The sequence below is a fragment of the Oncorhynchus clarkii genome, chromosome 18, assembly GCF_045791955.1.
Source record: "Oncorhynchus clarkii lewisi isolate Uvic-CL-2024 chromosome 18, UVic_Ocla_1.0, whole genome shotgun sequence".
Lineage (NCBI taxonomy): Eukaryota > Metazoa > Chordata > Actinopteri > Salmoniformes > Salmonidae > Oncorhynchus > Oncorhynchus clarkii.
The window spans coordinates 51,076,382-51,098,524 of NC_092164.1; the positions used below are offsets into that span (position 1 = coordinate 51,076,382).

A 22,143-nucleotide genomic window follows, 5' to 3' on the forward strand; every position below is an offset into this window, starting at 1 on the left:
TCCTCCCCCTTTCTCTCTGTCTCCAATCCCTTTTGTATTCATCATCCCACTCTTTCCCCATAGCCTCCCTCCCTTCCCTTCTCTTTCTCTCTCCCTCTTCCTCTAGTCTAGTTTTAGTTATAGATGACATAACACCTGTGATCTACATCACCTGAGTGCAAATAAAGTAGCTATCAGCAAAGTCAGTTCTAGTAATAAAAACACACAGACACACACACACACACACACACACACACACACACACACACACACACACACACACACACACACACACACACACACACACACACACACACACACACACACACAACAAACCATACTAACACACCATAGTTAGAGTTGAAACAATGTCCGCAGTGGAGAAGGTCAAAAGTTTCAAGTTCCTCGGCATGCACATCACTGACAAACTGAAATGGTCCACTCACAAAGACAGTGTGGGGAAGAAGGCTCAACAGTGCCTTTTCAACCTCAGGAGGTTGACCCTCACAAACTTCTACAGATGCACTATTGAGAGCATCCTATTGGGCAGTATAACCGCCTGGTACAACAATTGCTCCGTCCGCAACAGCAGGGCTCTCCAGAAGGTTGTGCGGTCAGCTCAATGCATCATTGGGAGCACACTGACTGCCCTACAGGACATCTACAGCACCCGGTGTCACAGGAAGGCCAAGAAGATCAATGACCTCAGCCACCCGAGCCACGGCCTGTTCACCCAGCTACCATCTAGAGCAAGAGACAGTACAGCTGCATCAAAGCTGGGACAGAGAGACAGCTTCTATCTCCAGGCCATCATACTGTTAAATAGTCATAACTAGCCGGCCTCCGTCAAGTACCCTGCCCTGAACTTAGTAAACTGTTACTAGCCGAATACCACCTGGTACTCTACCCATTAGAGACTTCTGCCCTGTGAACATAGTCATTAAACACGGGTCACTTTAATAATGTTTACATAACTGTTTTACCCACTTCATATGTATATACTGTATTCTAGTCAAGGCTCATCCTATGTAACTACTGCTGTACACACTTTTCTATTCATATACTGTCCATACTGTCTACACACCATTAAATACATTTACAGTTGAAGTCGGAAGTTTACATACACCTTAGCCAAATACATTTAAACTCAGTTTCACAATTTCTGACATTCAATCCTAGTAAAAATTCCCTGTCTTAGGTCAGTTAGGATCACCACTTTATTTTAAGAATGTGAAATGTCAGAATAATAGTAGAGAGAATTAGTATGCTACTACAGTGGTATGCTTCTACAGTGCTTCTACAGTGGTACTAAAGTGGTATGCTACTACAGTGATACTACAGTGGTATGCTACTACAGTGATACTATAGTGGTATGCTACTACAGTGGTACTACAGTGGTATGCTACTACAGTGGAATGCTAGTGCAGTAGTATGTAGTAGCACTTCTACAGTGGTATGCTACTTCAGTGCTTCTACAGTGGTACTACAGTGGTATGCTACTTCAGTGCTACTACAGTGGTATGCTACTACAGTGGTATGCTACTACAGTGGAATGCTAGTGCAGTAGTATGTAGTAGCACTTCTACAGTGGTATGCTACTTCAGTGCTACTACAGTGGTATGCTTCTACAGTGGTACTAAAGTGGTATGCTACTACAGTGGTACTACAGTGGTATGCTACTACAGTGGTACTAAAGTGGTATGCTACTACAGTGGTACTAAAGTGGTATGCTACTACAGTGGTACTAAAGTGGTATGCTACTACAGTGGTACTACAGTGGTATGCTACTACAGTGGTACTAAAGTGGTATGCTACTACAGTGATACTACAGTGGTATGCTACTACAGTTGTACTACAGTTGTATGCTACTACAGTGGTACTAAAGTGGTATGCTACTACAGTGATACTACAGTGGTATGCTACTACAGTTGTACTAAAGTGGTATGCTACTACAGTGGTACTACAGTGGTATGCTACTACAGTGGTACTACAGTGGTATGCTACTACAGTGATACTACAGTGGTATGCTACTACAGTGGTACTACAGTGGTATGCTACTACAGTGGTACTAAAGTGGTATGCTACTACAGTGGTATGCTTCTACAGTGCTTCTACAGTGGTACTAAAGTGGTATGCTACTACAGTGATACTACAGTGGTATGCTACTACAGTGATACTACAGTGGTATGCTACTACAGTGGTACTACAGTGGTATGCTACTACAGTGGAATGCTAGTGCAGTAGTATGTAGTAGCACTTCTACAGTGGTATGCTACTTCAGTGCTACTACAGTGGTATGCTTCTACAGTGGTACTAAAGTGGTATGCTACTACAGTGAGTGTCTTCTGCTCTCTGGTGGTGAGATAGACAATGTTTCATTCCTCTGATAGTTAACATGGACTCAGGATTATGACATCATCATACAGAACAGGTCAACTTCCTGCTTGGAGAAATCAACAACAGAATTCACATCTGGTCAGACTGCCCCTATTGGTGATTTCCAATGTAGGCAAGCTCCAAGACCCTCATATGCCCGTACCCCTCCTGCAGCATGCACTACCTCGGTATTGACAAACACTAAAGGCATCCGGTGGCACCTTAATTGGGGAGGACAGGCTCATAGTAATGGCTGTAAAGGAATTGATGGTATGGTATCGAACACATCAAATGCATTGTTTCCACGTGTTTGATACCATTCCATTCCCTACATTTCAGCCATTATTATGAGCCATCCTCCCCTCAGCAGCCTCCTGTGACACACACACACTAACACAAACCCACCTACCCACACATACATCCTGTTATCTGATGAGTAGATCCAGGATGAGTATCCGGAATGAGACTCATCGCCGGGTACCCGGTGTTAGCAGTAACCGTGGTAACTGACCTGGTGTTAACAGTAACCATGGTGACAGACCCTTGGGGAGAGCAGGACAAAGAGACGGGCCAGACAGAGGTGGGATTCCACCTCAGCTATGCCTGAAACTAGAGAGACCACCACTCTAACTCTCTTTCTCTTTTTCACCTCCCCCTCTCTCTCCTCTTGTCTGTCTGTCTGTCTGTCTGTCTGTCTGTCTGTATGTCTGTATGTATGTCTCTGTCTGTTTCTTTCTCTGTTTTTGTTTCTTAATTTGTTTGTCAGTTTATTTTTCTTCCTCTCTCTGTTTCTCTCTCTCTCGCGCTCTCTCCATCTCTCTCTCCCTCTCTCTCTCTGCTCAGCGAATCTTCACCACACACCTGAGGGACAGAAACACACATTTTCAAATCAAAGAAATTCCTATAAATTTGTTTTCACAAACTGTGTAGGGCTACACTGTAAAAAAAACAAAAACAAGCACAAATCTAGTTGTTTCAAATAATTATTACTTGGGAATCTTAACTCCAAAAGGCTGTGAAACTGGTGACAAACATAAATAGTGCTTTTAACACAATGTTTTCAACTTACATATTTGGCAAACAGTACATGATTACATTGTGGATGTTAATTTATACAGTAGTTATTATTCAACATGTCCTCACCTGGGATTTAAACTCACAATCTCTTGGTTCATGGCATTCCGATCTGCTTGATATGCCACCATGTCTGGCTCAATTATCTGTTTATCTGACTATTCTTTCATCACTGCTTCGAAATGTTTGTTTTGTTTGCTGTATAGCTGTCGAAGATAGGTGGTGCAAACTACCTTGTTTAAATGGTACTCCATCATCACTAGGATAAATACACTTGTTTTTCTTGAATGTACTTTTAACAGAGCTGAGATTTACTTTGAAGTGCAAAGTGTAGCAATACAGGTGAAATCATTTATTGACACATGCATGGTAGCTTAGCAGGAAGATTGGAATGCTGTGAACTAAGAGGTTGTGAATTCAAATCCCAGGTGAGGAAATGTTGAACATTAATTACTGTATAAATAAACATGTACAATATAATACAGTATGTCAAATATGTAGAGTACCAGTCAATTGTTTGGACACACCTACACATTCAAGGGTTTTTCTTATTTTTTTACTATTTTCGACATTGTAGAATAATAGTGAAGATATCAACACTATAAAATAATACATATGGAATCATGTAGTAACCAAAAAAAGTGTTAAACAAATCCAAATATATTTGATATTTTAGATTCTTCAAAGTAGCTACCCTTTGCCTTGATGACAGCTTTGCACACTCTTGGCATTCTCTACCAGCTTCACCTGGAATGCTTTTCCAACAGTCTTGAAGGAGTTCCCATATATGCTGAGCACTTGTTGGCTGCTTTTCCTTCACTAAGCGGTCCAACTCATCCCAAACCATCTCAATTGGTTTGAGGTCGGGTGATTGTTGAGGCCAGATCATCTGATGCAACACTCCATCACTCTCCTTCTTGGTCAAATAGCCCTTACACAGCCTGGAGGTGGGTTGGGTCATTGTCCTGTTGAAAATCAAATGATAGTCCCACTAAGCTCAAACCAGATGGAATGGCGTATCGCTGCAGAATGCTGTAGAAGCCATGTTGGTTAAGTGTGCCTTGAATTCTAAATAGATCACTGACAGTGTCACCAGCAAAGCACGGCCACACCATCATACGTCGTCCTTCATGCTTCACGGTGGGAACCACAGTAATGCCCATTGCACGTGGTTCTTGGCCCAAGCAAGTCTCTTCTTATTATTGGTGTCCTTTAGTAGTGGTTTCTTTGCAGCAATTCAACCATGAAGGCCTGACTCACAAAGACTCCTCTGAACAGTTGATGTTGAGATGTGTCTGTTACTTGAACTCTGTGAAGCATTTATTTGTGCTGCAATTTCTGGGTCTTTCTGAACTCTGGGTCTTTCTGAACTCTGGGTCTTCCTTTCCCGTGGCGGTCCTAATGAGAGCCAGTTTAATCATGGTGCTTTTTTGCGACCGCACTTGAAACTTTCAACATTTTTGAAATATAGAGGCACAAATTCATCCACCTGACAGGTGTGGCATATCAACAAGCTGAATAAACAAGCTGAATAAACAGCATGATCATTACACAGGTGCCACCTTGTGTTGGGGACAATAAAAGACCACTCTAAATTGTAAAGTTTTGTCACACAACACAATGCCACAGATGTCTCAAGTGTTGAGGAAGCATGCAATTGGCATGCTGATGGCAGGAATGTCCACCAGAGCTGTTGCCAGAAAATTAAATGTTAATTTCTCTACCATAAGCCACCTCCAACATCCTGTTTAGAGAATTTAGCAGTACGTCCAACTGGCCTCACAAAACAAATGTATTTATAAAGCACTTTTTACATCAGCAGATGTCACAAATGGCTTATATAGAAACACAGACTAAAACCCCAAACAGCAAAAAATACAGATGTAGAAGCACGGACCAACTGCAGACCATGTGTAACCACACCAGTGCAGGACCTCCACATCCGGCTTCTTCACCTATGGGATCGTCTCAGACCAGCCACCCGGACAGCTGATGAAACTGTGGGTTTGCACAACCAAAGAATTTCTGCACAAACTGTCAGAAACCGTCTCAGGGAAGCTCATCTGCGTGCTTGTCGTCCTCACCAGGGTCTTGACCTGACTGCAGTTCTGACTTCAGTGGACAAATGCTCACCTTCGATGGCCACTGGCACGCTGGAGAAGTGTGATCTTCACGGATTAATCCCGGTTTCAACTGTACCGGGCAGATGGCAAATGTTGGCGTTGTGTGGGTGAGCAGTTTGCTGATGTCAACATTGTGAACAGAGTGCCCCATGGTGGCAGTGGGGTTATGGTATGGGCAGGCATAAGCTACGGACAATGAACACAATTGCGTTTTATCAATGGCAATTTTAATGCAGAGATACTGTGATGAGATCCTGAGGCCCATTGTCATGCCATTCATCTGCCGCCATCATCCACGCCCTTTTTAAATGCTATTTTGTGACCAGCGGATGCATGTATGTATTCCCAGTCATGTTAAATCCATAGATTCGGGCCTAATGATTGTATTTCTATTGACTGATTTCTTTATATGAACTGTAACTCAGTCAAATCTTTTAAATTGTTGCATTTTGCATGTATAGCTCCACAGCCTTTTTTTAGGTAAGATGCCCAAATAATAATTTCTAGTTGAAAGAACATGAGACAATTTGAGCAAACACATCGTTTTAAGTTGAGTACATTTTTGCCTACGTTTTGGCATCCAGTAAAGACATCTGGTCATGTGGATGGTGGTCATAAACCTTCCACCTCCACGCAGAGACAAACTCCTCTATGGGGTTTAGGAAGGGGGAGTATGGAGGCAGGAACAGAACTGACATCCTGGGATGTGCAGCAAACCAGTCTGTGACTGCACCAGAGTGGTGGAATGCCACATTATCCCACACAACAACGAAGGTAGGGGAGTTTCTTGCCTCTCTCTCCTCCGCTGGCACAAGTCGATTATTCAGGTCATCCAGAAAATAAATGAGCCTCTCTGTATTGTAGGGGCCAATGAGTGGTTTGTTTAACAGCAAACCATCATTGGACAGTGCTGCACACATTGTGATGTTAGCTCCTCTCTGGCCTGGGACATCCACAGTTGCTCTCTGTCCAATCACATTGTGATGTTAGCTCCTCTCTGGCCTGGGACATCCACAGTTGCTCTCTGTCCAATCACATTTCTTCCCCTGCGGCGTGTTTTTGCCAGGTTGAATCCAGCTTTATCAACAAATATGAATGTATGTGTAGTTTGCCTGGCTTCCATCTCCATTACTCTAAAATACAGTAAATCCACAGTTTCACAGTACTTTACATTGTGCATAGCTGTGTATGTACCCTGTTTGGCTATTGAACAGTGCCATCCGTTTTGTTACTAAAGCACCTTGTACCACCCACCACTGCGACCTGTATGCTCTAGTCGGCTGGCCCTCGCTACATGTTCGTCGCCAGACCCACTGGCTCCAGGTCATCCACAAGTCTATGCTAGGTAAAGCTCTGCCTTATCTCAGTTCACTGGTCACGATGGCAACACCCACCCGTAGCACGCGCTCCAGCAGGTGTATCTCGCTCATCATCCCTAAAGCCAAAACCTAATTTGGCTGCCTTTCCTTCCAGTTCTCTGCTGCCTGCGACTGGAACGAATTGCAAAAATCTCTGAAGTTGTAGACTTTTATTTCCCTCACCAACTTTAAACATCTGCTATCTGAGCAGCTAACCGATCGCTGCAGCTGTACATAGTCCATCGGTATATAGCCCACCCAATTTACCTACCTCATCCCCATACTGTTTTTATTTTATTTACTTTTCTGCTCTTTTGCACACCAGTATCTCTACCTGCACATGTTCATCTGATCATTTATCACTCCAGTGTTAATCTGCCAAATTGTTATTATTCGCTCCTATGGCCTATTTATTGCCTACCTCCTAATGCCTTGTCTGTTCACACTGCTATGCTTTATCTTGGCCAGGTCGCAGTTGCAAATGAGAACTTGTTCTCAACTAGCCTACCTGGTTAAATAAAGGTGTTCTCAACTAGCCTACCTGGTTAAATAAAGGTGTTCTCAACTAGCCTACCTGGTTAAATAAAGGTGTTCTCAACTAGCCTACCTGGTTAAATAAAGGTGTTCTCAACTAGCCTACCTGGTTAAATAAAGGTGTTCTCAACTAGCCTACCTGGTTAAATAAAGGTGTTCTCAACTAGCCTACCTGGTTAAATAAAGGTGTTCTCAACTAGCCTACCTGGTTAAATAAAGGTGTTCTCAACTAGCCTACCTGGTTAAATAAAGGTGTTCTCAACTAGCCTACCTGGTTAAATAAAGGTGTTCTCAACTAGCCTACCTGGTTAAATAAAGGTGTTCTCAACTAGCCTACCTGGTTAAATAAAGGTGTTCTCAACTAGCCTACCTGGTTAAATAAAGGTGTTCTCAACTAGCCTACCTGGTTAAATAAAGGTGTTCTCAACTAGCCTACCTGGTTAAATAAAGGTGTTCTCAACTAGCCTACCTGGTTAAATAAAGGTGTTCTCAACTAGCCTACCTGGTTAAATAAAGGTGTTCTCAACTAGCCTACCTGGTTAAATAAAGGTGTTCTCAACTAGCCTACCTGGTTAAATAAAGGTGTTCTCAACTAGCCTACCTGGTTAAATAAAGGTGTTCTCAACTAGCCTACCTGGTTAAATAAAGGTGTTCTCAACTAGCCTACCTGGTTAAATAAAGGTGTTCTCAACTAGCCTACCTGGTTAAATAAAGGTGTTCTCAACTAGCCTACCTGGTTAAATAAAGGTGTTCTCAACTAGCCTACCTGGTTAAATAAAGGTGTTCTCAACTAGCCTACCTGGTTAAATAAAGGTGTTCTCAACTAGCCTACCTGGTTAAATAAAGGTGTTCTCAACTAGCCTACCTGGTTAAATAAAGGTGTTCTCAACTAGCCTACCTGGTTAAATAAAGGTGTTCTCAACTAGCCTACCTGGTTAAATAAAGGTGTTCTCAACTAGCCTACCTGGTTAAATAAAGGTGTTCTCAACTAGCCTACCTGGTTAAATAAAGGTGTTCTCAACTAGCCTACCTGGTTAAATAAAGGTGTTCTCAACTAGCCTACCTGGTTAAATAAAGGTGTTCTCAACTAGCCTACCTGGTTAAATAAAGGTGTTCTCAACTAGCCTACCTGGTTAAATAAAGGTGTTCTCAACTAGCCTACCTGGTTAAATAAAGGTGTTCTCAACTAGCCTACCTGGTTAAATAAAGGTGTTCTCAACTAGCCTACCTGGTTAAATAAAGGTGTTCTCAACTAGCCTACCTGGTTAAATAAAGGTGTTCTCAACTAGCCTACCTGGTTAAATAAAGGTGTTCTCAACTAGCCTACCTGGTTAAATAAAGGTGTTCTCAACTAGCCTACCTGGTTAAATAAAGGTGAAATAAAAAATAAAACAGACATACCTAGACAGACTTACTTAGACATATTGATACCGGAGTTCTTCACACGTTCACCGTTTCTCTCAAAGGGTACAGTGTACAACTGCTTCATCCCTATTTGATGTTTCTCTAAGACTCTGCTGACCGTATTCACATTCCCAAAAGTGATATTATCTGCCAGCACTCTGTCCCGTATCTCCCGCAGTTATAATGCATTGTTGCCAATTACCATGTCAACAAGGGCAATTTCCTGCGCATCTGATAATATTCTGCCTCTCTCTCCTGTGAGAGGCAACCTTTGGATCCTACTGAAAAACACAAAACAATCAATACATTTCAAAATGTCAGTACATGTAAAAATGTGAACGTACTGTATTGTACTGTAATATGAAGTTCAACTATCATTGAAGGATGCACATCTCACCTGTTGTTTTGCCAGAAAATTTGTACTATTGATGCAACTGTTGAACGCTGCAGATTTGGTTGCACCCTGAAACCGGCCTCTCTCAAAGAGAGACCATGGTTTACAATGGTCAGTAATTGTGTCCCTTATCTCATCAGAGACCACTGCTCTTCGTCTTTGTCTCCTTTGTCCTTCACGCATTCACCCTCTCCCCGCCACTCTTCTTCCCCCCCCAACCTGTCTTCCTTGATCCATGTTACCAAAATAAATCATTCTGAAGCCGTCCTCTTTTTTCTGTTTGGTAAGGAGACTAAAAACAGGACTTGGGTAGGCTTTCAGCTGAAATTGCAATCAGCTGTGTTTGGAATTATTTGTTTTTTTTAAATCGCTTGGACCCATTTTGTAATACTTAATTCACTTTTCAAAACTCTTCACACAGTTCTCCTAACCAACTTTCAGCTTGGCACAGCAGTTAATTTCACATCCAAAATGCACTAAAACTACCAAAACACTTCATACATGTCTCAAATCAACTCATTCTTCCATAACACTAGCAAAGGTTGTCACCCAACAAGCACACTTTGTCACTCATAAAACAATGACCTAAAAAACACTAACAACAGGTAGCATTACACAATGTTTTATTTTGTCAAATGTTTTTACAAAACAAGAATGACACCTCTCTACTGTTTAGAATTGACTGCAGTATATGTTACAGGAATGAATCAGACGTGATGCAATATGCTTCAATATGTTTTATGTCATTTTTGGCATTGAGTAATTCCAAAATACAAGAATTTGTATGTACACCATCTACCGATACAGATACAGTAGCAATGCTAGTCAACCCTGTCTTCTGCATTTGGACACAGGTTCTCATCCACATCACATCTTATGTCATCTTGGGCAATACACCTAGGAACTAATCTATTGGCCTGGTCCATCCCTGGCAATTTTCTGCAGATATGTCCAGGCATACAGCATTCATTACGTCCAGGAGGGACATTTGATCATGTGGATGGTGGTCATAAACCTTCCACCTCCATGAGGAAAATACTTCCTCTATGGGGTTGAGGAATGGAGAGTAAGGTGGGAGGAAAATACTTCCTCTATGGGGTCGAGGAATGGAGAGTAAGGTAGGAGGAAAATACTTCCTCTATGGGGTCGAGGAATGGAGAGTAAGGTGGGAGGAAAATACTTCCTCTATGGGGTTGAGGAATGGAGAGTAAGGTGGGAGGAAAATACTTCCTCTATGGGGTCGAGGAATGGAGAGTAAGGTGGGAGGAAAATACTTCCTCTATGGGGTTGAGGAATGGAGAGTAAGGTGGGAGGAAAATACTTCCTCTATGGGGTCGAGGAATGGAGAGTAAGGTGGGAGGAAAATACTTCCTCTATGGGGTTGAGGAATGGAGAGTAAGGTGGGAGGAAAATACTTCCTCTATGGGGTCGAGGAATGGAGAGTAAGGTGGGAGGAAAACACTTCCTCTATGGAGTCGAGGAATGGAGAGTAAGGTGGGAGGAAAATACTTCCTCTATGAGGTCGAGGAATGGAGAGTAAGGTGGGAGGAAAATACTTCCTCTATGGGGTTGAGGAATGGAGAGTAAGGTGGGAGGAAAATACTTCCTCTATGGGGTCGAGGAATGGAGAGTAAGGTGGGAGGAAAATACTTCCTCTATGGGGTCGAGGAATGGAGAGTAAGGTGGGAGGAAAATACTTCCTCTATGGGGTCGAGGAATGGAGAGTAAGGTGGGAGGAAAATACTTCCTCTATGGGGTCGAGGAATGGAGAGTAAGGTGGGAGGAAAATACTTCCTCTATGGGGTCGAGGAATGGAGAGTAAGGTGGGAGGAAAATACTTCCTCTATGGGGTTGAGGAATGGAGAGTAATTTGGGAGGAAAATACTTCCTCTATGGGGTTGAGGAATGGAGAGTAAGGTGGGAGGAAAATACTTCCTCTATTGGGTTGAGGAATGGAGAGTAAGGTGGGAGGAAAATACTTCCTCTATGGGGTTGAGGAATGGAGAGTAATTTGGGAGGAAAATACTTCCTCTATGGGGTTGAGGAATGGAGAGTAATTTGGGAGGAAAATACTTCCTCTATGGGGTTGAGGAATGGAGAGTAAGGTGGGAGGAAAATACTTCCTCTATGGGGTCGAGGAATGGAGAGTAAGGTGGGAGGAAAATACTTCCTCTATGGGGTTGAGGAATGGAGAGTAAGGTGGGAGGAAAATACTTCCTCTATGGGGTCGAGGAATGGAGAGTAAGGTGGGAGGAAAATACTTCCTCTATGGGGTTGAGGAATGGAGAGTAAGGTGGGAGGAAAATACTTCCTCTATGGGGTTGAGGAATGGAGAGTAAGGTGGGAGGAAAATACTTCCTCTATGGGGTCGAGGAATGGAGAGTAAGGTGGGAGGAAAATACTTCCTCTATGGGGTCGAGGAATGGAGAGTAAGGTGGGAGGAAAATACTTCCTCTATGGGGTTGAGGAATGGAGAGTAAGGTGGGAGGAAAACACTTCCTCTATGGGGTTGAGGAATGGAGAGTAAGGTGGGAGGAAAATACTTCCTCTATGGGGTTGAGGAATGGAGAGTAAGGTGGGAGGAAAAGTGACACCATCCTGTGATGGCCTGCAAACCACTCTGTGACTGTACAGGAGTGGTGAAATGCCACATTGTCCCATACAATTACAAATGTTGGCCGATTTTGCCTCACTGCAACCCTTTCCTCACCTGGCACAACCCTTCCATAGAGGTCATCCAGGAATGAAATGAGACGCTCAGTGTTGTGTGGCCCAATTAGCATTGTGATGTTGTCACCCCTCTGGCCCGGGACATCCACTGTGGCTCTTTTCCCAATCACATTCCTTCCTCGCCGCCGTGTTTTGGCCAAGTTAAAACCAGCGTCATCCACAAAGATGAATATGTGGGGTGTTTGCCTGGCTTCAATCTCCATGACTCTCTCAAATAAATCCACAAGGCAACATAACAGTGAGGCTATTACGGTAGTTTACATTATACCTTAAAACATGCCATTGTGTGCCTCTGCCCTGTTTGGCTTTGTTCAAAACCAGTATTTTATAGTCATCTTACCTGGACATATTGGTTCCTGATTTGCTTAACCCGTTCAGAGTTCCTCTCAAAGGGGACAGTGTACAGCTGCTTCATCCTGACTTGATGTTGTTTCAGGACTACATTGTGAATATTTCCATATGCAATACTGTCTGTCAACACTCTGTCCTGAATCTCTGTGAGTTTTATGCCATTGTTTCTGATGACCATATCAACGATTGCAGTTTCTTGCACAGCAGTGAAAATCCTACCTCTCCCGCCTGTGGGTGGTAACCGTTGGGTCCTAAGCAGAAACAATTACACACAAGTGGGTTTGGAGGCTTTGCTCAATTTACTTCTGTAATGTGCAGTTCACTCAGATGTCCTTGCAGAATGCACATCTTACCAGTTGTTTTGCCGGATATTTCTCACAATAGATGCCACTGTTGAGCGTTGCAAATTTGGCTGCACTCTCAGACCAGCCTCACTCATTGACAGATCATTAATTATTACATGATCAATTATAGTAGCCCTAATCTCATCTGAGACTACAGCTCTTGATCTTCCTCTCGGTCTTCTTCCACCACGCATATGTACTTCTCTCCCTCTCCCAGCCACTCTTCTTCCTCTGTCAGCCACTTCTCTATCTCTGTCTGGGTCCATGTTTACCTTACAGTACAGCATTATTCCTAAGATGTCCCCTTTGGTATAGATGGTAATGAAATTGAAAGACTAACACCTGGGTAGGTGTTCAGCTACAATGGGAATCAGCTGTGGTTGGTCGAATTGTTTTGATAGTATTTCATTTTTTAAATTTGGAATATATTTCATTACGGTATTACTGTAAAAATGTAGTAATTCATGAAATTTGAAAGATGTTGTCATTGAATGCATTTTGTGCCAAAGCAATGAAAATTGATCCACAGTTTAGCCCAGATAGACTGCTGTTGTGCTCACTGTGTGAAGAGTTTTGAAAAAGTGACCTAAGTATTGAGAAATGAGTCCTATCGATTTCATTCTGTTTTGAATGTGTTTTTAACAGTTTTGGAAACAGTGTGTTAGCATCTGAAAACGTGCTGGAAATATATCGTTTTGCAGGTGGTGGAGTATGAATGAGAAAAGAGTTCATGGATTTCGTAGAATGTGGTCATTTTGTGTGAAAGCAATGAAAAATGATTCACAGTTTGTTCCACATACACTTCTGTTTCGCTGACTGTGTGAAGTGTTTTGACAATGTGACTTCAGTTTTTACCAATGCATGTTAGCAATTGAAAAAAAACTGTAATAAAAAAAAAAAATGTAAGCTGCTGAAAATCCCGTGTTTCTGTTTCAAACGGTATTGTTATATTTCAGTCTTATGTGATGTATATAAAGTGTAATATTGGGATGCAAACTCAAAATATAATACATATCTGACATGGTCTTCTTTTGTTTAACCCCATAACCATGTGTGTGAAGTGTATACACTCAGTGTGACCCTGATTTAGCCCAATGCAGGAAAAGGGATATATTAAAAAGTGTAGTAGATTGTTAATGAAGTACTGAATTTGCCCTGCACAAAGCCAAGGGGAAAAGTTGTTTTTGTTGTCAATCGCATAGCCTACTGTGTGTGTGTGTGTGTGTGTCTGTGATTGTGTGTGTGTGTCTGTGATTGTGTGTGTGTGTGTGTGATTGTGTGTGTGTGATTGTGTGTGTGTGTATGTGTGTGTGTGATTGTGTGTGTGTGTGTGTGTGTGTGTGTGTGTCATGTGTGCGTGTGTGTTGTCTGTGTGTGTGGGGGGGAAAGGCACCGGGGCTGTTTGGAAACGGGCTCGAGCTGTGCCAGAGCGGTGACGCATCTCTCCCGTTATTCCGGCAATGATCACCTGGACTCACCTTGTTATTGTTACCGTCCCGGTTTGGCGGCAGTGTTGCTGTTATGTACGCTAACATCCCATTCGACGCACAGGTTTCGGTTGTCCCTGCCCGCCTTCCCTTTCTTATAACTTTCGAGAGAGCGTTTTAAATTGCACAACTGGACTCCTCCCACGCGCACCCGTAGCAACTCTGGTGTTCCTCCTATGTTCTGGTCAAAGCGGCTCAACGCGCGAATCCAGTCAACTACTGTAGCCCTATCCCTCATCTCTCTTCCAATAACGGAAAAGGAATACGATATTACATTGAAATAATGACCACCGCTGCCGGTAAAGAAATGTCCAACTGAAACTCCGAATGATTGTGCTAGAAGTGAACAGGTAGGCTATGACGCCCGTGTGGAAACAACGCTTCGGATGCGGTTACGCGGCGCCAGGCACGAGATGGAGAGCGGCATGTCAGTCAAGAGGTGAAAACACTCAATCTTCATGCTTTAAAAGTAAAAAGTATAATTTCTCTCAAATATATATATATATTGCTTAGTCTTTATTTTTAATTTTTATTCTTTATTTATTATTTCTTATGTATTTTAGAAAAAGATATAGATAATTTTTATGTAAAAAAAAGTAGAAAATTGTGAGGAATGAAGAATGAGCAAAATACAGATACAACTCTATCTTGTATTCTGGTCGCCGTTGTGGCTTCATCTGTGCATAAACCTCAGCGCTTTGGCCTTGTTCTTATTGTTGTGTTAGAGTTATTTTTACCAGGTGTTTGTTTATAGGAGGTTAGGATCTGCTTCAGTGAAAAGCTGACAGAACAAGTGTTTTGTAGCTTGGTGGGAGATGGTGAATTTTTGGAATTAAAGGGGTAAAATAGGTTCATGGCACATACTGGATGGGTTGTGTGTCAGGGAGGGATCACATACCTCCTCTCCAACTCCATGGACAACACAGGTGTGTGTGTGTCTGAAAGTGAAACATCTTCAACTTTGACACTGTGTCTAATGCTTAATTAATCATGCAGCTTCAGGAAAGAACTAGGCCACGCTTTTGTTGTTGTGGCTTGTGTGTGTGTGTGTGTGTGTGTGTGTGTGTGTGTGTGTGTGTGTGTGTGTGTGTGTGTGTAAACAAATCCGGCTGATCAGATTTGAGTCTTTTCCATGGACTGCATGAGATTCTTTGAGCGCCCCGCTCTCCTGCCTAAATTATTAACGCTTCCTTAAGACACACAAACACACACACACACATACACGATGAGGACCACGCATCATGTTACCTCCTTGTTTATCTAAGGATAAGCAATAACCCAGTTAACCTATACAGACAGTTGATGATGACAAATTTAGAAAGTGGAAAGAAATCGTCTCAACTAACTTATCTAACTAACCCGTTGATTCTTTCATCTCTCTCTCAACCCTACACTCTTTACCCCCTTTTCCGGCACCCTCTCTTTCTCACCCCTTTCCCCACATCTTTCATTTCTCTCTCTCCCTGCCTCCCCACCATCCTCTCTTCCCCAATCTCTCTCAGATTCCTCCCTCTCTAAACGTATGGGGGGTATTCCTCACCCTCAGGCCTGGCCCTCTCTCCCCCTCCCCCACCTTGACCCCCTCCCTCCAGCCACTAGGACACATCTCCCTAGTCCTTTTCCAGTCTTCCACACTCGTCATGCTGAGCAGAGTGCCGAGCGACCACGCTTGGTTACTGTGGTCCGACCATGCGGTCACAGCACCCTCAGGAAGGTAACGGTCCAGAATGAAATGATTAATGATTACAAAGAAGTAACCAACCCTCTTTCTGGAGAGCTACTGGATCTGCAGGATTTTGTTCCATTCCTGCACTAACACACATGATTCATAACGGAAGAAGTTGGCTTCAATTACATTTTATTCAATTATAATGATATGGTTGGCTTGGCTCCCACATGTTCAGTTCTTCCTTTATGCCTGGTCAGGTGACATTGCTGTTGAATCGTAGGAGCGTGGTCTCGTACGAGCAGCTTCTATTGGACGTCTCCGAGGCGCTGGGGTTCCCTCGCTGGCACAGGGCCAGAGTCACACGCCTCTACACACCACACGCACGAGAGGTAACCACACGCACGCACGCACGCACGCACGCACGCACGCACGCACGCACGCACGCACGCACGCACACACGCACACACACACACACACACACACACACACACACACACACACACACACACACACACACACACACACACACACACACACACACACACACACACACACACACACACACCTCTAATTCACCAAACTCACCTCTAATTCCAGGTGTTTGTGTCTAACCCTCCAGGTGAGAGGTGTGTGTGATTTCTTCCGTGGCGAAGCAGCGTTCCTGGCATTGGGAAAGTCTCGTCCAGAGCTCCGGAGTGTCGAGGAGGCCCTGGAGGAGCTGTTTCCACAACATTCCTGTTACCGCAACGACGCACTCCAGGCCTGGGAGAGGAGGTTACAACCTTCACCTGATAAAGCTGCCAAGGCAGACAGCGGATACAGCGAGGGGACAGACATACACACACACCCTGACAAGGATACACACACAAGCCTCGACACGAACACACAGACATACAGTGTTACATACACACAGGGATGCAACCTGGACACACACACACATACGCACCAAGACACACTGACACAACCCAATACACACCCCAAAACACTGACACACCACAATACACACCCAAACAGGCACTCCACACACAAAAACAAACACCCAACTAGACAGCCCATACACCCTATTCACACACACCTCGACACGGATGCGCACACACATAGACACCCTAACACGCATTCTAACCAACACTCCACACACCCCTCTCACCCCCCCAATCACCTTCAGAGGGTTAAAGTGAAAGTTGCAGCCAGAGAGATTCTCTCCTCACCGATAGGTCCCCCCACCCAGGAGGAGGAGCCCCCTCCTCCACTCTGCAGGAACTGTAAGCCTTCTGAAGGACCCAATCCGAGAGCAGGGAGGGCTCCACTTCCTCCCGTAACCAGGAAGCAAACAGGAAACGGACCAAACAACCAGGAAGTAGAGAAACATCACGTCGGTCCCACCCCACTCCACACTGGACCAATCTGCAGGCTTGATGAGGAGTCCCTCAGCCAATCAGAACCTTCATCCTCAGAGTCTAAACAGGAAGAGGCGAGGACTAAACAGGAAGTGATATTTGACCTCCCATCTGATGGTGGTGATGTCACCCTGTCAGACATTGAGCGTTGCTATGACATTGGCCGCATGGTCGGAGACGGGAACTTTGCTGTTGTGCACGAGTGTCATCGGCGCGACAATGGGGAAGCCTTCGCTGTGAAGATTGTGGAGCACTCGAAGCTCATTGGCCGAGAGCACATGATGCAGAATGAGCTGAGCCTTCTGGGTAGCCTGTCACACCCCCGCGTGGTTCGCCTCTTCACACACCACCACACACACACACACTCCTATCTCGTCATGGAGATGGTTGCCGGGGGCGACCTGTTTGAGGCAATCGCGGTCCGTGGGAAGTTTCCAGAAGAGGAGGCAGGGCTGATGGTGTGTGATGTCAGCGAGGCTCTGAGATACATCCACAGCAAGACCATAGTACATAGAGATCTGAAACCTGAAAACCTACTGGTGAGGGAGAGGGTATGTGTGTGTGTCTGTGTGTCTGTGCAGGTGCGTGTGTGTGTGTGAATACAAGCATTCCAAGCATCTCTCTCTGTAACCCACTCTCTCCCTGCTGCTCTCTCCCCCCCTCTCTCTCCCTGCCCCTCCCTCTCTCTTCTAGGTGGAATGTAGTAGTGATGGCGTCAATAGGTTGAAGCTGGGGGATTTTGGTCTGGCCATGGTTGTAACAGAACCCATCTTCACTGTGTGTGGAACTCCCACCTATGTTGCCCCGGAGATCCTCTCAGAGACAGGTGACCATGTCTATCACTTTATTTCTACCTTTATCTATCACTCTACAGTAGCTGTGCCTGTGTTGTGACAATTGCGATGTTTGCTCTATAACCTATTAATTCATATGCCTTGCCACCGTGATATATAGGCCTAAGACTGAGACAATAAGAAGACACAGTGGCAGAATAAATTCAACCACACCTCTGTTTTATCACAAAACCGGAGAGCAACATCTGCCTGGTGAAGTCCACAACCCCACCATTTTGCATGTAACACACAGTAACATGACCTACAGCATGGTCAAGCAAGTTAATGAGTACGTTAACATGCACACCAATAATTCAATATTAAATTGATTATGGCAAAAGGCAGAGTATGGCATTAGTCATGTAAACACCTTACTCTGCTTATCTTAATCAGCGTAAGGTCATAATCGAAGTAAGCATGTACCAATTAAAACACCTGGTTTTGTGTGAAATCTTTTGAATTATTAGGACACGTAAACAGCTTAATCGGCATCCCAGTGGTGTATTTGATCTGCACATTTCCCAGCAAAGGGTAGCGCAAGTTTCTCTAAAATGGACGAGTGAAGTGAGTTCGGAAAAACTGAAAGTATGCATCTTATAAATAGCTTTCACATACAAACTTTATATATCCGGACTAAGAATCGAATAGTCTTCGCAAAAATAACATGGTCATTGTGGTAGAATGTTTATTTTGATTGGCCATTTTCTGCATTTATCAAAAATCCCATCAGTAGCCTGATTTCAGATGTGTCCATGTAAACAGGAATATTAGAGAAATCGTTATTCTTGCAAAGTATGTAAACGTTTTAAACAAACTATTATATTAACCTATCCACAATAATCGTACTATTGTGTGCATGTAACTTTGCTCAATGTTTCCAACATTTTCAGACCACTAAACAACTAATGATTTAGAACCACAGAGAGTTACCGCAACTCGTAAAGAAAACTCCACTATTCCAGCACCATTTCAACTTCAACATTTCAACATCATCATATCACCTCTACTTAGTTGAATACAGTGACAACTAAAAGATACATAAACAATGTAGTCCAACCAATGTAAACTAAATATGATGTGACCGTCCATGGTATTGATTTGTGTGTGTGTGTGCAAGTAGAAAAACATGTCGACTCACCCTACTTGTATAGAAACACCAATGACATCCTCCTCTCTTTCATGTTGCCGAAACGGTCTATGACTGTCATACAGTACACTCTGTTAGTTTTTGTTATCCTAGGCTACCTGGCTAAAATGCTAGCCTAACTTCCTTTCATGGGCAACGATGCGCCAGGCCAGCTAGTTAACATTAGCCTTCTACATATTGAACTTCCATCCTCTCAGGCCAGGGGCACAATGTATGAATTAATGGTTGGATCAGAATTAAGTAAAACCACAAATCTAAATCCCTATCTTCTTCCATGGCTAGTTTAGGAAAGGGACGATTTTAGCTAGCTAGCCACCAGAAGACAATGAGATGCAACAATTAAATTTTTTTCTCTGAATGACGTTCTGCTTTTGATGTGATGTGATTGGAGTGAAGCCAAATCCAAACTGGCTTCCCTTGACACTTTGTTTTGGTGCACCAGGACCATTCACAGTTGAGCTCACTCAGTTTAGCTCAACACCGATTGGCTGTTATTTATTTATTTATTTTTTAATCAAAGGAGGCCAAACGCTCTCTGGCTTCCCTTCCATTCAATGCTAGGGGTGGCAACAATGTCATACTCCTTCTGACCAGACAGTATCAGATAAATGGGCTTTGGCTACACATACTGAGACAGAGGGGCGCTGTTTCGCTCGCTCAGATACTTCCTCCGGTGAGATATGTTCAGCCTCTTGTGAATTGAAGAAAAATTATGAAACACAGACAGGCGAAAGATTAACTGTTTTATATGGGTGGGTTTTCTCTTTTTTTTTTTTTACATTTTTGGGGAAGCCTGGCTTCCCTTAGCATCCATGAATACACCCCACTGTCACTCTATCAATCACTTACCTCTACCTCTGTCTCTCTCTCTCCTCCCTCCACAGGGTATGGTCTGCCAGTAGACCTGTGGGCATTGGGAGTGATACTGCACGTCCTTCTCTGTGGGTTCCCTCCGTTCCGGAGCAGAGACCGAGACCAAGGGGAGCTGTTCCAGATGATCAGAGAGGCTCACCTCACCTTCCTGTCACCTTACTGGGATGACATCTCAGACGGTGAGACACACACATGGTTATAGACATAAGCTTGCACATACACACATGCACACACACGCACGCGAGCGCACACACACACACACACACACACACACACACACACACACACACACTTGTAGACATACATGTATACACACACATGCTCACACATATTGTACCCTGTGTGTGTGTGTGTGTGTGTGTGTGTGTGTGTGTGTGTGTGTGTGTGTGTGTGTGTGTGTGTGTGTGTGTGTGTGTGTGTGTGCGTAGGAGCGCGAGGCCTGGTGAGAGCCTTGCTGCAGGTGGATCCAACAGAAAGACTGACGGCAGCTCAGACTCTTATGCACCCCTGGATTCAGACCACTACTGACCAGTACAGACCAACACAGACCACTACTGACCAGTACAGATCAACACAAATCAGTACTGACCAGTACAGAACAACACAGATCAATACTGACCAGTACAGACCAACACAGATCAGTACTGACCAGTACAGACCAACCCAGACCACTACTGACCAGTACAGACCAACACAGATCAGTACTGACCAGCAGAGCCCAGCACAGCCGAGCAAAGGCCAACACAGACATGAACCGATCAGTGTAAACCAGCAGAGCCCAGCAAAGACCAGCACAGAACACTACAGACCAGTACAGAGTCCAACCACAGACCAGTCCCGACCAGCACAGACCGCTACAGAACACCACAGACCAGTACCAACCCCAGACCAACAGCGACCACCACATCCAATCCTCCCAGCGCACCACCCACCCACCCAGCCAGCCCCATCTCCTCACTCCACCACCCAGCCAGCCCCATCTCCTCACTCCAGCACCCAGCCAGCCCCATCTCCTCACTCCAGCACCCAGCCAGCCCCATCTCCTCACTCCAGCACCCAGCCAGCCCCATCTTCTCACTCCAGCACCCAGCCAGCCCCATCTCCTCACTCCAGCACCCAGCCAGCCCCATCTTCTCACTCCAGCACTCAGCCAGCCCCATCTCCTCACTCCACCACCCAGCCAGCCCCATCTCCTCACTCCAGCACCCAGCCAGTCCCATCTCCTCAATCCAGCACCCAGCCAGCCCCATCTCCTTACTCTCCCACCCAGCCAGCCCCATCTCCTTACTCTCCCACCCAGCCAGCCCCATCTCCTTACTCCACCACCCAGCCAGCCCCATCTCCTTACTCCACCACCCAGCCAGCCCCATCTCCTTACTCCACCACCCAGCCAGCCCCATCTCCTCACTCCACCACCCAGCCAGCCCCATCTCCTCACTCCAGCACCCAGCCAGCCCCATCTTCTCACTCCAGCACTCAGCCAGTCCCGTCTCCTCACTCCACCACCCAGCCAGCCCCATCTCCTCACTCCAGCACCCAGCCAGTCCCATCTCCTCACTCCACCACCCAGCCAGCCCCATCTTCTCACTCCACCACCCAGCCAGTCCCATCTCCTCACTCCAGCACCTAGCCAGCCCCATCTCCTCACTCCACCACCCAGCCAGCCCCATATCTTCACTCCACCCCCCAGCAGGACCCATCAACTGCTCCCCAGCCCCCCGGCAGTAGCACCTCTCAACCGCCCCACCCAATTTCCCCACCCTCCATCCTATCCACAGCAACATCCAAACCCAGCTGCCACCCACCTGGCAGAACCCCTCAATCTGCCCTCCCACTCCACCCAGCCTCCATCCCTCCACCCACCCACCCTGCCTCCCTCCCAACACCCACCCATTCCCAGCCGAATACCCACCCAGTCCCAGTCCCAGCACGCAGTGTCCCACCCCTCAACAGCAACACCCAAGCCCCACTTCCCCTCAACCCATCCTCCTGAATGATGGGTTTCCTGAAACTTTAAACGCTTCTTCAGGAATTGAAAATATCTGGTATTCTGCACAGACCCTGTTCAGG

The 22,143-nt window shown here is 44.9% G+C and overlaps 1 protein-coding gene across 1 annotated transcript; it reads left to right on the forward strand.

The window, feature by feature from the left end:
• The first annotated feature begins 347 nt into the window (after positions 1 to 347).
• LOC139372361 (doublecortin-like kinase 3) lies at positions 348 to 22,066 on the forward strand. The gene is given in 8 exon segments (XM_071112076.1): positions 348 to 738; positions 15,747 to 15,868; positions 16,081 to 16,212; positions 16,443 to 16,721; positions 16,989 to 17,759; positions 17,914 to 18,046; positions 20,085 to 20,252; positions 20,502 to 22,066. Coding segments are annotated over 8 exon segments (3,561 nt in total).
• The last annotated feature ends 77 nt before the right edge of the window (positions 22,067 to 22,143 follow it).